We start from the raw sequence: 14,167 nt of genomic DNA, 5'->3' as shown, positions 1-14,167 counted from the left end.
TAGGCCTGCTACAGGCCTTCAGGAACTGCTAATCCTGAGAGGTGCATTCCCCTGCCAGTTCTCCTTTCCTCCTTTGCTTTTACACTTGCAGACATAGTATGGGGCTGTGTGAGTGCACAAACCACCATATGTGAGCTGTCTGTGAATTTGTCCTGTGTAGCAGACGTTGCTGCAGGTTCTGAGTGTGGGTCTGGGCATCTTTATCCCACGGGGCTCCTGGCTGTGGTCTGTGCAGCACTTCTTGCCCTGGCACTGTGCAGAGCGTGACAGCGAGGAAGGGACCCACAGCAGCCTTGCTGCGTTGGTAGCAGAAATCAGTGTGCTGTGAGCAGGGCAGGTCGTAGGAAGTGCAGCATTCTCCGTCTGCCAGGAAGTGCTGCCCTGCTGCAGATTGCCAGCACAGTGGCCCACAAATCAGATGGATAAAACTTTCCATAATTTACAGGTTGTAATGTATGTGGTCCTTTTCTGGTGCTTGGTAAGAATTGCTGAGCTTTGATCAGAAGGAGGGGAGTACCCAGAGCTGCAGCTGACAGCAAGAAGCAGTGCCTTGAATGTATAAACTGATATCCAAGTAGGTTAACAAGGAATAAATCAGATTTCACAAACTCAGTACTTCAAAGTATTTGACATTTTTTGACAATTTATGCCTTAAATCTCTCTACGCCTCACTGCCGCCTTCTGTACAAAATGAATAGCACCATGTCAGTTCACAGGCATTAAAAAAAAAAAAAAATATCATAACTTCACAAAGCTGGCAGGCACAGCAGTGAAAGCCTCCTGGAAAAAAAGTCCACAAAAAAAATGACTTCTTTATTTTGTGCAGAATTTCAGTGATAGGTGGTTAACAATGCACAGGGTTCCCCATCAGAGGGATTAACTTGACTTTGAATGTTTATCTCATCAGCTGTCATCCATCGTTTCCACAAATTAAAGCCCTAGAAAAAGAGCAGGAACTGTTCCTGTAGCAACAGGACAGGACTCAGCGAACTTCCAGCAGTATTTTAGTTTATTTTTTTCCATTTAGTTTAACTTCCAGGCTCTGCTGGCCCGGGTACCGCTGGCATGGTCGTGGGGTGGCCTCCTGTCCTGGAGGCCTTCACACCCTGTGCTCGGTGCTGCCTCAGCCTCGGAGGCACTGAGAAAGCAGGGCAGCTACCAAAATTGTTTCTCCAGGAAGGCCTTTGCTTCCCAAAGTATGTTCTCAGAACTGGCTGCGTGTCAGTGTTTTGGCACTGGCTCTGTAGTTACACGCTGTTTTTAGCATGTTAACTGAAAAAGAATTACAATTTAATGCTTACTTCAAATATACCTGTAGCCATACACACAGATTTAGCATTTGGCTGAGTCAACACATTCCTGATTTTGTCAGTGGGCTGTAGTTCAGTGCATGTAGGGAAGGGAAATCCTTCAGAAACAACAATGGGAGGGAGGTTCTGGAAGCCACCAGCAGGCTAAATGTAACCTGGAGCACGCTGCCTGCTGCTGGCACATTGGTTTGGGGGCATTGGTAGCCACTAGCTCAAGGACTAGTTAAAAGGCATCTGTGTGTGGAGGGTCAGGGAGAAATAAAGTATGATTGAATAGGTAGAAATGTTCCTGGGGAAATAGCACAGGCATCTGCCTGCCATTTTTGTGTCATTGGCTGTTCGCTTCTTCATGCAGAAGGAGTCAGTAAAAACTTAGGCAGGTGACGGTGTGGGAAACATCAGAATGGAGACTGGAGCCAGATAATTATGGAGATGTAGGTGTATTTCTGGGAGCAATGCAACCAGCATTGTTTGAATGCTGCATGACTGACCTTTCATGTAAGTTACGTATCAAAATAGTCTGCTGGAGCACTAGGTAGCTTACACCATAACTGCCACTGGTGACAAACATTCAGTATAGCTTTGCAGTTTCCTGAGACCCAGCCTCCTTTCAGTACCCATTGAACTTTGGTGGCTGTGATCATGATCTCACAGAGAAGTGCCTGGAAGAGGCCACCCCTGCAGTTCAATGTGAGTGGTGCAGTGTGGGACCTGAGAGACACAACTTAAGAAGAAATGGCAACATCGTGGGATCCAGTCCTTTTTGCATTAAGGCTTTTCATTAAGCAAACAAGTCTCTCCTGAGCTGCAGCTTTAGGACATGCCAAGAAAGCAATAATAAACGTTGTGGCGGTGGTGGCTATCAAAGCACTGTGGGCTGGAAGTGCAGTGGCTGGGGCAGGGTTCTGCTCTTAACACCTGTGTAATTAGAAAATAGATTCAACCTGCTGTGGCTTGTGATGGCTAGGAAGATGGGTTGCCATACCCCATTCTTACTTTTTTTTTTTTTTATATTCTAGTAATAATACTGAAAAGATTTCAGTTTCTCATATTTGTCAGTTTGAAAACTAATTGTAGTCAACAATTAATAATTGTTTACCAAGTTTGCTTAACTGTTACCCCTATTTGCCAGGAACAAATTGTTCCATGGCATCATTAAAATTATACTTTTGGCACAGGTCCCTAAAAAAAATTTGCATTTACGTCTTTTATGTGTTTTTTTGTTTTGTTTTGTTTTTGTTCAATGAAATCACTCAAAGGTTCACTTGCAGAATCTGTTGCTTCACATGCAACAAATTAATAGAAACACTAACAGAAAGGAGCTAAAGAAAAGAGCAGTTCAGTATTTAGAAACATCTAGAGCAACTTGCCCGTTGCCTCCGATATACCTCTCCCATGCACCTCTCCGAATACTTGTGTAGCAAAGCCAGGTGAATGCTCCTTTTTGTTTTGAAAGTACAATGTCCAGAAACAGCAAGAAGTTTGCAGGTTTTGCTTGGTTATGCAGATGAATCTCAATGTTTCACAGGAACTGAAGAGGAGTTTGAGAGCAGTTACAACATAGCATAAATTTTGCTAACAATTTTTGGTAATTTGCAATGAATAAAAAATATTTTCACTTTTAAGAATTAAACAAAAACAAAAAACAGGCTTGCTTATAAGTAAAGGAAAATCAGGGTGCTAAAACTTTAGGGTTTACTACCATCTATTTTACATAGAAAGTGCACTAGCATAATTTCAGCTCTTAACTGACATGATTTTTTTTTTCTTTCAGTACATGGTCTCTGTACTGTGACCAACACTTAATCCTAATCCACTGTAACATGACAGATATTGCTGACCTAAAAGTTCTGATAAGACATAAATAAATCTTTGGCAAGCAAGGAGCTGCTGCCGTTTATTGTATTGATCTATAAATCCTCATTAACTACTACAGTGCACAGCATAATTAGAAAACCCTACTTAATCAAGATGCTTTCCAAGGAATCAATTAGCACCTAATGATACTTGTGGCAAGGACAGCCACTTAATTGGGGTGGTAATTCCATTAATTCCATTTAATTGGGACACCTTCAGGTGACTTGGTGTTACCTGCCTGCTACAATCCGTTTCTCCCCATGGCTGCTTGCAGTTACCACCGTGTGCCCCACGCGCAGCTGGCTCACAGCTGGCTCGCAGCTGGCTGCTGAATCACCCAGCACTGGCAGCCCGCTCAGCGTGGCCTCTGTCCTTCCCACCCCTCCCAAGGGCCCCTGTTCGAAACAGGGAGATGCTTGGTACTGCACTACTACAGAGAACAGTGCCTTGCCGGCTCATCAAACTAAGTTGAATGGCAATATTCAGCCCCCACAATAGCCGAGATTCTTCCATCTCAAAGCCATCAGCAGCTCTTGAAATTTAGCGTCATGTCTTTGGAGTTTTAAAATGGGCAAGTCCGTGCTTATTAAAAAACATGGTCTCACCAGGGAAAATTGCTGTAATTTGATTAAACACAGGTATTCCAAATCCACTAGCTGAGATCAAATAACCAGCATTCAACACTTAATATATAAACAACAGTATTAGTGGCTATGACCTGCTAGGCTAGAGGATGGTCCATTCATTTATTAAAATCCTAGCAATGATTAAATTCTCTGTATTCCTTTATTGTATTCTTAAGATGCAGCTTACTAAGAGTAACTGAGAAAGAACATCCAGCACCTTTAAGCAGGTTCGGATTTTCTGCTGTCGTACCTGCACAAATTTATAGGTGCACCCTTCCCACAGAGGTACTCGCTGTTGGGAGGCAGTAGCTTGCCTGCCAACCCAGCTGTCTGCCCACGGCTTCTTGTAGAGACCAGCCTCTGAATTCTGGCGAGCAGGACCGTGGCTGGTGCTGAATTGCTCTGCCCTCACTCATACTTGCCATTAAACTGTGTTCAGCTACTCTCAATATTTTTTTGTTTTCAATTGGCGATAAAGATCAAACAAATGGCAGGAGGAAGGAGGTAGCTATGTATAATCTTCAGTGATCTAAAACCTGGAAGCAAAGAACACCCAGTATCAGACTGACATAATGTGAGCTATTCACATGCTAGAAAAATACACACTCACTGATCACATCTGATAAAAAGCTGATGATCTTTTAGATCTGATGACACATACACCACCTATGTTAGTGGTGCCACCACAGCTTTAATAGCTCTCATCAGAAACTTCCTGTAAACTAGTTATGTGATTTTTTTTTTTTTCTGAAAATTTTAAGAAGATCCTTCCTAACTACTTTATGTCTTTATTCTTATACAGGATGACCAAAAGCCACAGCTAAAATAACATTGCCTTGCTTCCAAAAGCAAGACAGAAAAAGTCTGTTTTCACTGTAACATTAGGAAAATATAAAATAGTTGGAGAGGAAGCAACATCGAATACAGACTATGAAATGGAGTTCTTTTCATCGCCAGCAGTAGTCTGTTACAACACCTGCAATGACGATAATGAAGCAGTTTCATAAAACCCTGTGGCAATTACAGCTGTGTACACTCTGCTCATAATACAGTTTTTAAAAGAAGATTAATCATGCTCTGATCCTCAAACTAGACTGATAAATCGTGACAGCATCACACAATGATTCACACTTAATTATCCTGGCTGTGTGAGTCATCTATCTAGCAACTCTTCCAGAAGTCTTCTCTTCAAAGAGGAGTACATTACTGGAATCATGGACTACTCTTGTGTGAATGAAAAAGGAAGAGAGGAGAAACAAGAAAATCAGTACTACAAATCAGGTAGCACTGATGCCTACCCTGCCTAATTTGCGTATGTAATTTGAGACACGGGTTTCCTCTTAGCTGTGACCATGTTTTATTAAATACCCTGCAGTTTTATAATACAAGTATATTTCCTCTTTAAATCTTTTAAGTTTGAGTTTGTACATGTATATTGGTTATTAGTCTTAAAAAAACAAAAAAACAAAAACAAACAACCCCCCTCCCCCCAACAAACCAAACCTTGTGACATAGCAAAATATTTTCCAGCTTCCATATAAAATAGCACGTTTTATCTGCTGGTAGAAGACATTAAATTTTTTACTGTATTAAGTGGTCTGTGTAACTTTTACAAAAGTTGTATACAAAAAAATTAAAAAGTATGCAAAAATTCCAAAGTACACTCTGACAGCTAATGCTCTGCGAACACTTTATTACACAAATTACATTCAGCTTCTGAAAATAGTGTTCTAACAGTGGTACCATCTAAAAATAAGACATCCCAGAAACACATCAAGTCAAGAAGAAGAAAAAACAATTAAATAGATAATTTTTTTTCCTTCAATGCAATATAATGCTAGTGATTTTAAAAAAATAGAAGAAGATTTAGCAGCTTCATTTTCTTGTGGCACTGTATTTTCTCTGTACTGCAACAGGTTAAGGACATTGAAGAGGAAAGGCACAAAAAAGAAATTGGCAACTGAATATTTATAGGAAAAATACTTTGTTGAAGCAGGTAATACGACTTATTTACAAATACAGAAAAGATCCCCAAGTTGATATGAGAAAATACTACTGCTTTAAATCAGTGCTGCAATTAGAAGAAGACTGTTTGTTTTATTAAGATGTTCACATAAAAAAAACAACGGCACTGATATGAAACTTCCATACACTCCTCCACTTAAAAAACAGAACAAAAACTAAACAAAAATTAAAGAAACCAGTGTACAGCCCCACACAGACTAGTACAGTTTACAATTAAATACACAAAAATCTTAAACGTGCTTAAGGGAAATGGAATCTGACATTCTGGACTGAATCATAATAATGGAGAACGCAAAGGTCGTCTTCAGGATGATGAAGGTGCTGGTGGGGGTGGAGGTGCCGAGTACTCTTCTTCTGAGTCTGTGCCATCATCTTCATCCTTCTCTTGGTCACTTCCTTCTGTGCTGAGTCGGTCAAACCCTTTTCGGCTGTAGCCTTTATGACTTGCAAAGAAGTTCCCCAGGTTAAGGCCACCACCACCTTTCCCTATGGAAAAGAAACCCTTGTCATAAGCTTTGCTTTCTTGTATGGGGGAATAAAAATCTATCTATGCATTCAACACTTCTTTTAAGTATCCTTCCAGAATGTTTTTTTAAAGGTCAGCATGAGGCACAATAACTAATTATATACGTTATGGAAGAGGAAGGAAATTCATCTTTGAAGTTTCAAATGATTTTTTTCCCAGCATACATCGTTCCATTAAAAGTCTTTATGCAGGTATCTGTGTTCCTACCATCTTGTCTTTACTGATTTTGACCATAATCTCAGAGCACTTCATTCCATTCAACAGATACACAATAAGCACCACTCATCTTCCAGTGGTAGTGACACATTGTTTTCAGCAGGCAGATATTGACGGATGAGGAGTTTTAAAAGATACTTCCACAGAACACCTGTGGTTTGCCCCGAGTCCTTGCTCTGAGAAAGTTCCATCAAATCTCTTGTTCACCAGAAGTGAACAAACGAAAAAGCCTCCATTTACTGAGTGCTTACAAGATCTTAAATGTTTCTTACCTCTAAGTCTGCCTAAAACTCTGCTTGAATTTGAGTCAAGTTTGTGTTCCCCATCAGCTGAAAAATAAGGTAAATTTTAAAAATGAGCTTAAAAATCATACTCTGTTTAAGTAATTTTCTCTATTTTCTGACATAGAGCAAAGACATTCATAAAATTGATCAACAGCACTAAGACACTGAATTTTCAGCTTCTTGGTTAAGGTGAAGTTATAATTCCTAACAGAACAATCATACAACAAATGATTATTTTATGCTACTTGAACCATTAAGAAGATTCGCATCTAAGTTATTTCTGAGAATTTCATTACTTCAGCTGTAATTTGTAACATGCGCTACATTCAGGCACACTGAAAAACACAGCGTGACATTTGAAGGTGGTATAGTTTCCCTTCAAGGATGACTGGCTTTCCGAAAGAGAGTGATCTGTAAATTTCTTCAGATATGTTGGAGGAACTTCCTCTCTTGCAAAACAGAGTATACTCTTCCCTGGTTACTACTCCTATCCTTGATCTGAAGAAAAATAAAATGCCACCATCAAACTGTCTTTCTGTATATAGTACTCAGTTTCCATAAATCTGTGCAAGTTTACTTTACCAGTGTCACTCTTTGACATTGTAAATTCAGGCACAGCCTCAATCAGAATCCAATGCAAAGATGCTGCTGCAGATCACAACCATTAACTACAGTACTGTAACAGTCCAGAGTGTTAGCACACCAAGTGCTTGAACAATGACAAACAGCCTGAAGCAGATTTTAACACAGCAAATAAAAAACATCCAGCTCAGTTGAACTGTACTATCAGACTGTTGAAGACATACAGTATGTCCTAGCCAATGACAGTACTGTTATTCGCCTGTTCCACATATATTTTTGTTATTTGTTTATCTTGATACAACTGTTTATGGCATACAAAAAAATAAAAAGAAAAAGAAGTGTAATAATCAAACTCCTACTACAGTCTGTCAATGTCTCAGAAACAATGCTATTATATAATATGAATTAAGAACAAATTTACATAGCATTGTAATTACCAAGCAAAGACCTCATAGCAATAGAGAAAGGTGCATCATGGAAACATCTCAAAATGCATAAGATGGTAGGGAATAAGAATATACCATCTCAGAAATTTTATCTGTTTGCATTTTTTATGCCTCTGTAATACCCACAGAGTCCTCTGTTGTCAACAATTTAAAGATCCCAAGCTGAATATTCAATTCTGAACTGAGTATTAAAATTAATGCATTCTAGACAATAACATGAATATATTTTTGATGCCAATTAAAGGTAAGCATTTGACACATGTTGTGAAAAGGTGGTGGCTTAAGGTGAAAGAATAAAGGCATTGTTATGTGTATGCTTATGGTTAGTTTGCATGCAGCATCACCCAAACTGTGTACAAGGGAAAAGGGACAGCAGGCCTCTCTCTTCACACCCTTGTCCCTCAATGTTCAGTGATGTGTTGAAATGAACAACAAAAGACTGTGATCTACAGTTACTCATGGTTACCTCCATAGACTGTTGTCTTCCTCCAACGAATAAATACTAAAATTGCCAGCAGGACAACAACAGGGATAATTAGAAGAGTTGTAATAAGAACAAAGGAAACTCCAGTGCTGGCCTGTCGGACCAGATGTTGTTTTTCCTGCTTCTTTAGAGGGTCTGTTGGTTCTGGGTTGTTTTTCAATCTGGCTTCTACAATTGTCTCCGATTCTTTAAAAAGAAGACAATTTACACAGGCAATCCATATGCATCAAGCAACAAAGAACAAGTTGTTACAGAAAACAACAAGCTAGAATACCTGAAGTGATGAGCAACAAGGAAACAAAAGGCAAACATTTATGGAACCAGTTTTAGCTCTTGCTGATGTTATCCCAAATGTAAGGCAGAGAGCCTGAACGATACCACTCTCCAGCAAGAATGCCCTCACCTTTTCTCACATGGGGAAAGGAGAGGTGTCAGGAAGAGTTTTGCCTTAAAAAAAATCTAACATTTAAAATATGGGGGAATCCAGCAAAAAGATATTTTGGCAAATAATAATCTAACAATAGTGATCTACTATCATTTAAATATCTCCTTTTGGTAATAACATTTCCACAATAAATACAGAAATCCAGTGTGTGTTGTATTATTACAGACAAAAAGGAAAACATTTAAATTAATTTTCAAGAAATTTGTGACAGGGGGTCAAACTCTCCTAACAGCTAAATCCCATGAAAGACTTTCGGCTCTGTAAATCTGAAGAGCTTTAGAAAACGGCATCCACTCACTCCTGGCTATTTTGTTACCTCTCCATCTACACTAAGAAAAAGAATTTCAATAAATTCCTCTACATATTGTTTTGGGTGTGTATAAAAGATCACATTCTTCGTGCTAACTTTTAACGAATAGAACTGTCCAGCTATGTATTTTAATGCTTGATTTAACAGCATGTCTTAAGAAGTAGCTGCATTGGAGACACTGAATACAAATGTTATTTGACTCTGTATCAAATTTTAAAATGACATTCTGTTCTGGATGAATAGTAGCGGCTTCAATTTTCACATAACACTACTACAAAGATAACTTGCTGTCTGTTCAAGTAGTAGTAACAGACATGAGCACTTTTTTTCCACTAGCGCCTTGCCTATCTATGAGGAGCGGTTCAGTTCTCTGTGTTTTCCCTTTAGAGGTGCTTACTTAAAAACTGTTTCTTACCCATGTGATACTATTTCATTATTCCCTGTAGCATTAGAAATGTCATCCAGCATGGTATCTTCCTCAAGAAAGCTGAAATGCATTGACATATCCCTAGATTAGCTATACTGTGGATGCTGTGATGTCCACACTTTCCCTTGTGAGTGCTTTGGGAGGACTGATGTACCAACAGAGATAAAACAGAAGGACAACAGTTTTCACAATAAGAATTTCTCTGTTTTATAAGGCCAGCCTAGTTTATTCTACTGTATGTTGCAATTGGCAGGTGGAATCTTTGGTATATTTCTATACATGCATAAAGCAAACCACAGAAACACTGAATTCAACCAAAGGAAACCACTTAAGAACTTCTGAACATTTTATAAAGGCACAGGTACTGTTTTTTCTGAAAGGGAAATAAATTTTTCCTCTTGCACATAAAAGGCCTATGAGACAGAAGATTAATGGTTAGAATTACTTTTAATCTGCCTGAATTACTGTTTTGCCCCCTTCACCTTAATCTACATGTATTTCCTTATCTCTGTACATTAAATTTCTACGTTCTATTTTTCCCCATTCTCTTTCAGCTAAAATGAAAAAAAAAAAAAAAGAAAAAAGAAAAAAAAGTAGTAAGTCTAGGGAATTAAGTCTGAACAGAATGAACGATTTTTTTCCCCGCTATGGTGTAACTGACAAGACTGTGTGCAGAAAGACTATGCAGAAAAACAAAACAACTGCTGTTCCAGATAACCTCTTTTTGGTGACTGAGGATTGTGGAGCAAGGGAAAGGTTGCTGGGGAGTAACCCTCACAGTTACGTTTCAGAGCTTTCTCTGCATCTAAGGGGGCTAACACACATACCAGATGGTGACGTGAAGTTAATCCACTAGTTAAATTTTCATCTTAGTGTCTGTGAAGCACATCACCACTGAAAACAAAATGTTGCTTGGTTGTAAATAGGTGTCTACTGGGTACAATGGTTACAAGCTGCTTTGTCTTACTTCCTGTGGCAGCTCGGTTTATGTACAGTAACTGTATGAAACGGTGGTGAAAAACAAAACAACAATCAAACTAGTAAGCATTTTTTCCTCCAAAGTGGCAGAAACAGTCATAGTCTATGTGAAAATACTGGTTCCTTAATTTCTATTCAGAATCAGACTAACCTTTTATTTCCTGTACCTCAATACCAGCCTTTTTAACTGACCGATGTTCCATTTCTGTAAAACAAAATTATTCTTCAGGACAACTGACATTTCGAAGACACTCAGTGACATTTTCCTGCTAGCTCTGTCAAATGTACAGTACAATCCTACAGTAAACAATCCCATTAGCATCTGAACTTCACGAAGCAGAGCCAATGTAAACTATTCAATAGCTCACAATACCATGAAAAAACAAGAGATGTTGATTCATAAAAGCTGTTTTCAATAATTAACTCTTATGCCACAGAGACACTTTATGGGCATGTGTAAGGGTTCAGGGAGTCCCATAAAAATACCACGATTTAATTACAATCAAAATCATGATGGATTAAAGACTGGTTGAATCAGGACTCTTTAGCTACTGCAATGTTATACTGCAGTTTCAGTCAAAAAGAAAATAAGATACATGGACTTTCCTCATCTAACCTCTAAGTGATGAAGAAATTCATTTTTTTTTGTTTTTATGTTTCTTTGAATAGAAGCCTAGAAATGCTCTTTTTCAGGTTAATAGATTCAGAAACAAGCCACATCCAGTCAGGCTTACAATTTATCTGGTCCAGTGTCCTGTTACTAACAGCATCTGATACCAGATGACCCATAAGAAAATCAATAAAATGTAAACAGACAAATGCAGAATAACTGGCTTAGTCAGAAATTTATTTATAATAGCAAATAGTTACTGGTTGACTAACACCGTGAAGCCTGAGTCTTTCTCCCTCATACATTTTTTATCTGATATAATGTAACAGTAGATTATATTTTTATTCCTTTGAAGTATATTTGTAAATCCTTACATATTCTTATTCTTTTTATTCCTCTCTCTGAATCCTACTAAACTGATGCCTGACTCATCAGGTTCCTCTCCCACAAGTCAGGCTGTTTGGCTTGGGGGTTAGTGGATTAAAACTGGGGAGTGTTTCCCTTTGATAGGAATAGGGCTTCAAATTATACTAGATTAATTTTCTAATGATAAATATTCCCGAAGAAATTAAAAGAAGTTTAAAACTGACTTGTGTTTATATTTCAGCCCCTGACAGTTTCTGATATGATAACTTCAAAGGAAGCAGTGAACTTGTCAGCAAATGACGCATTGAAAGACCTAAAATGCAAAAAAACTCATACTTTTAAGCATATACTTATACAATGAGGTACAAATCTACCATAAGGCAAATGCATTTGGATTCCTCCTCCTATGAAAAATCAGCTCACACACCCTGGACTCTCCTTTGACAGAGTAATGCTGAAGAATGATCACTTCAAACAACTTCTGCAGTTGTTCTGTACTTAAATCATTGTCTTTAAACCAGTACCAGATAAGTGACACTGATCTCAAGATACAAAATGTGAAGTTGTGGCATTAAGAACAAAAAGAACATACTTTCTGTGGATGCAAACTTCCACACTGTTCTGGCATGAACATCTCCAACAAATACTGTTTTGTCTTCTGAAGCAACTACATCATGCGGCATCTCAAACCTCTGTGAAGAAAAGGAGTGACAGATTACTCTTAGCTGTCTACACATTGTCATATCCAGTCCTGGAAAAAACAGCAGGTCTAATGTGAGTGAAGGGAAGAGGAATTACATTTCCATTGTATGTTTGCCTTCTCAAGGGATAATATCTTGGAGATTATCAGATACACTCATGCTAAACAATTCATATTTATGTTCTTACATTTAATTTTATCCTGTGAAATATAAGATGCATAGTGCACATACATAGTGGTAAGTTACTATCATGTTGAGAAAATTAATATTTGATTGAAATGTACATTACTAAAGGTGAACTTTTTGAGATAGTATCATGTGGCTCCACCCATTGTAAGCTTTCATTTCTCATCTTTTAAGCAAAGTAAGCAACTTAAATGTTGTTGAGCACAGATTCTCCAGATGCAGCACACAAGTATGTACATATTCCATCAGTACACTGATGTACCTAGTGTACATACTATATACTACATAGTGATGTACAATGCATGTACTCCAAGAGTAGCTGTAAGCACTGACACTAGACCACTCATTCTCCACCAAATCTAGCAAAGGTCTGAGCTAACTTGTTCTTTTTTATCAAGGAAGCACGTTGGTATGCTATGCCAGTGTATTATTGTTTACAAATTTAACATTTGGAACAGGTGAACAGAGGATCCTATTTTGCTAGCTAGGAGTGTAATGATTGAAACACCAGAATTTAACAGAAAAAATACATTGCAATTTTTGTAGGGCAGATTGTGTATGACAGATCAGGAGAAATATCAAAATACATAAAATATTTGAATTATTATTTTGAATTACTTTTAAATGATGACATTGCTTATTATTATACATTTATTATGCTATCTTAAAATATTAATAGGCTCTCAGTTATAATCGCAAAATCTAGAGACAAGTGTGTAACACAAGCATCTATTGGAGAGAAGAAGCTAAAATAAAAGGTGGGCAAACACAGTAAAAGATAATAAGTTTGGCCATGTTGCCTTTAGTTTATCGAGAACAGTCTTCTCACATGTCTTTAGAATTCACATTTATTTCTTGACCTGAGTTATTGTCCTTGATACCTACAGAGTAATTGAGGAACTTCGATGAGAAGCAATAAGCTGTCACATGACAAGCACATTCCACAGCAGCACCTAATCCATCTGCAACTTAAAATTAGTACAATGAAGAGAAGAACAAAAAATCATCTGACTCTGTTTGGAAGAAATGTCTCTTCCCAACTATTTTTACTGTTCCCAGAAAAAAGTTTCAAGAGTAAAGGGCAGTTCACTTTCCCAGCACTGAGAAACCAAAGAACCTGGAATAAAAACCTGGGATAAGGCAGTATCTTTGTAGTTAACATGTGTTGTTCTGGCCTAAATACTGAGGATGTACTATCTTAGTCTAGATATAGAGAGCTACAGATTCCTCCCTAAAACAAGATTCTTAACACTTCCAGATCCATCATTTCAGCAAGTACGGCTATTATATTAAGAATTTTTCCTTTTCGTGAGTAGACTGGAAAACTGAGTATTGTGAACTACCTTATCAGGGTAAGTTCTGGTAAGTGGTCTATTTCAGATCTCAGGACTGAATAGTGCATCCTTTATACACCATTAACACAAAGAATTGTTTACTGATAAAACAAACAATCAAATACAAACCACCAAACCAAAAAAACCCACAACCAACATCAAAACTGAAAATAATAATAATAAAAGAAAATAATCCCTGTAACCCCAAACTATGTTTCTTTATGTGAGAAATTGTTTGTGAACCAAATAGGATGGAAGTGACGTAGACATACAGGTGTTATATACTAGCTAAACATTTCAATAGTCATCCTTCCAAAACATTAATAAATGAGACAGACTTTCATTACTTAAGTTTTGTTTTTCATGATCTTTCTTATAAGGTGTTTTTTTTTCCGAATCATGGAAAAAAAGTGCATATTTTACTTGTATGTATAGTATTCCATAAAAACATGAA

At 37.9% G+C, this 14,167-nt stretch overlaps 1 protein-coding gene across 9 annotated transcripts in view; it reads right to left on the bottom strand.

Moving 5' to 3' along the window:
- Positions 1–5,464: 5,464 nt before the first annotated feature.
- The window catches only part of PAM (peptidylglycine alpha-amidating monooxygenase), a 140,829-nt gene continuing 132,126 nt past the window's right edge, over positions 5,465–14,167 (bottom strand). For 7 of the 9 annotated variants that reach the window (XM_048050219.2, XM_048050213.2, XM_048050216.2 and 4 more), the window contains 5 exons: positions 12,085–12,184; positions 10,668–10,721; positions 8,339–8,542; positions 6,833–6,889; positions 5,465–6,304 (listed from right to left, as the gene is read on the bottom strand). In XM_048050219.2, the coding sequence (XP_047906176.1) occupies positions 6,123–6,304; positions 6,833–6,889; positions 8,339–8,542; positions 10,668–10,721; positions 12,085–12,184 (597 nt within the window). In that variant the 3' untranslated portion in view covers positions 5,465–6,122. The remainder of the gene's footprint in view (positions 6,305–6,832; positions 6,890–8,338; positions 8,543–10,667; positions 10,722–12,084; positions 12,185–14,167) is intronic. The other 2 variants (XM_048050217.2, XM_048050218.2) reach the window with 1 other exon arrangement.

The sequence above is a fragment of the Anser cygnoides genome, chromosome Z (assembly GCF_040182565.1).
Source record: "Anser cygnoides isolate HZ-2024a breed goose chromosome Z, Taihu_goose_T2T_genome, whole genome shotgun sequence".
NCBI classification, from domain to species: domain Eukaryota; kingdom Metazoa; phylum Chordata; class Aves; order Anseriformes; family Anatidae; genus Anser; species Anser cygnoides.
The sequence above is the reverse complement of the archived record's forward strand: the minus strand, read 5'-3'. Positions and strand labels throughout refer to the sequence as shown.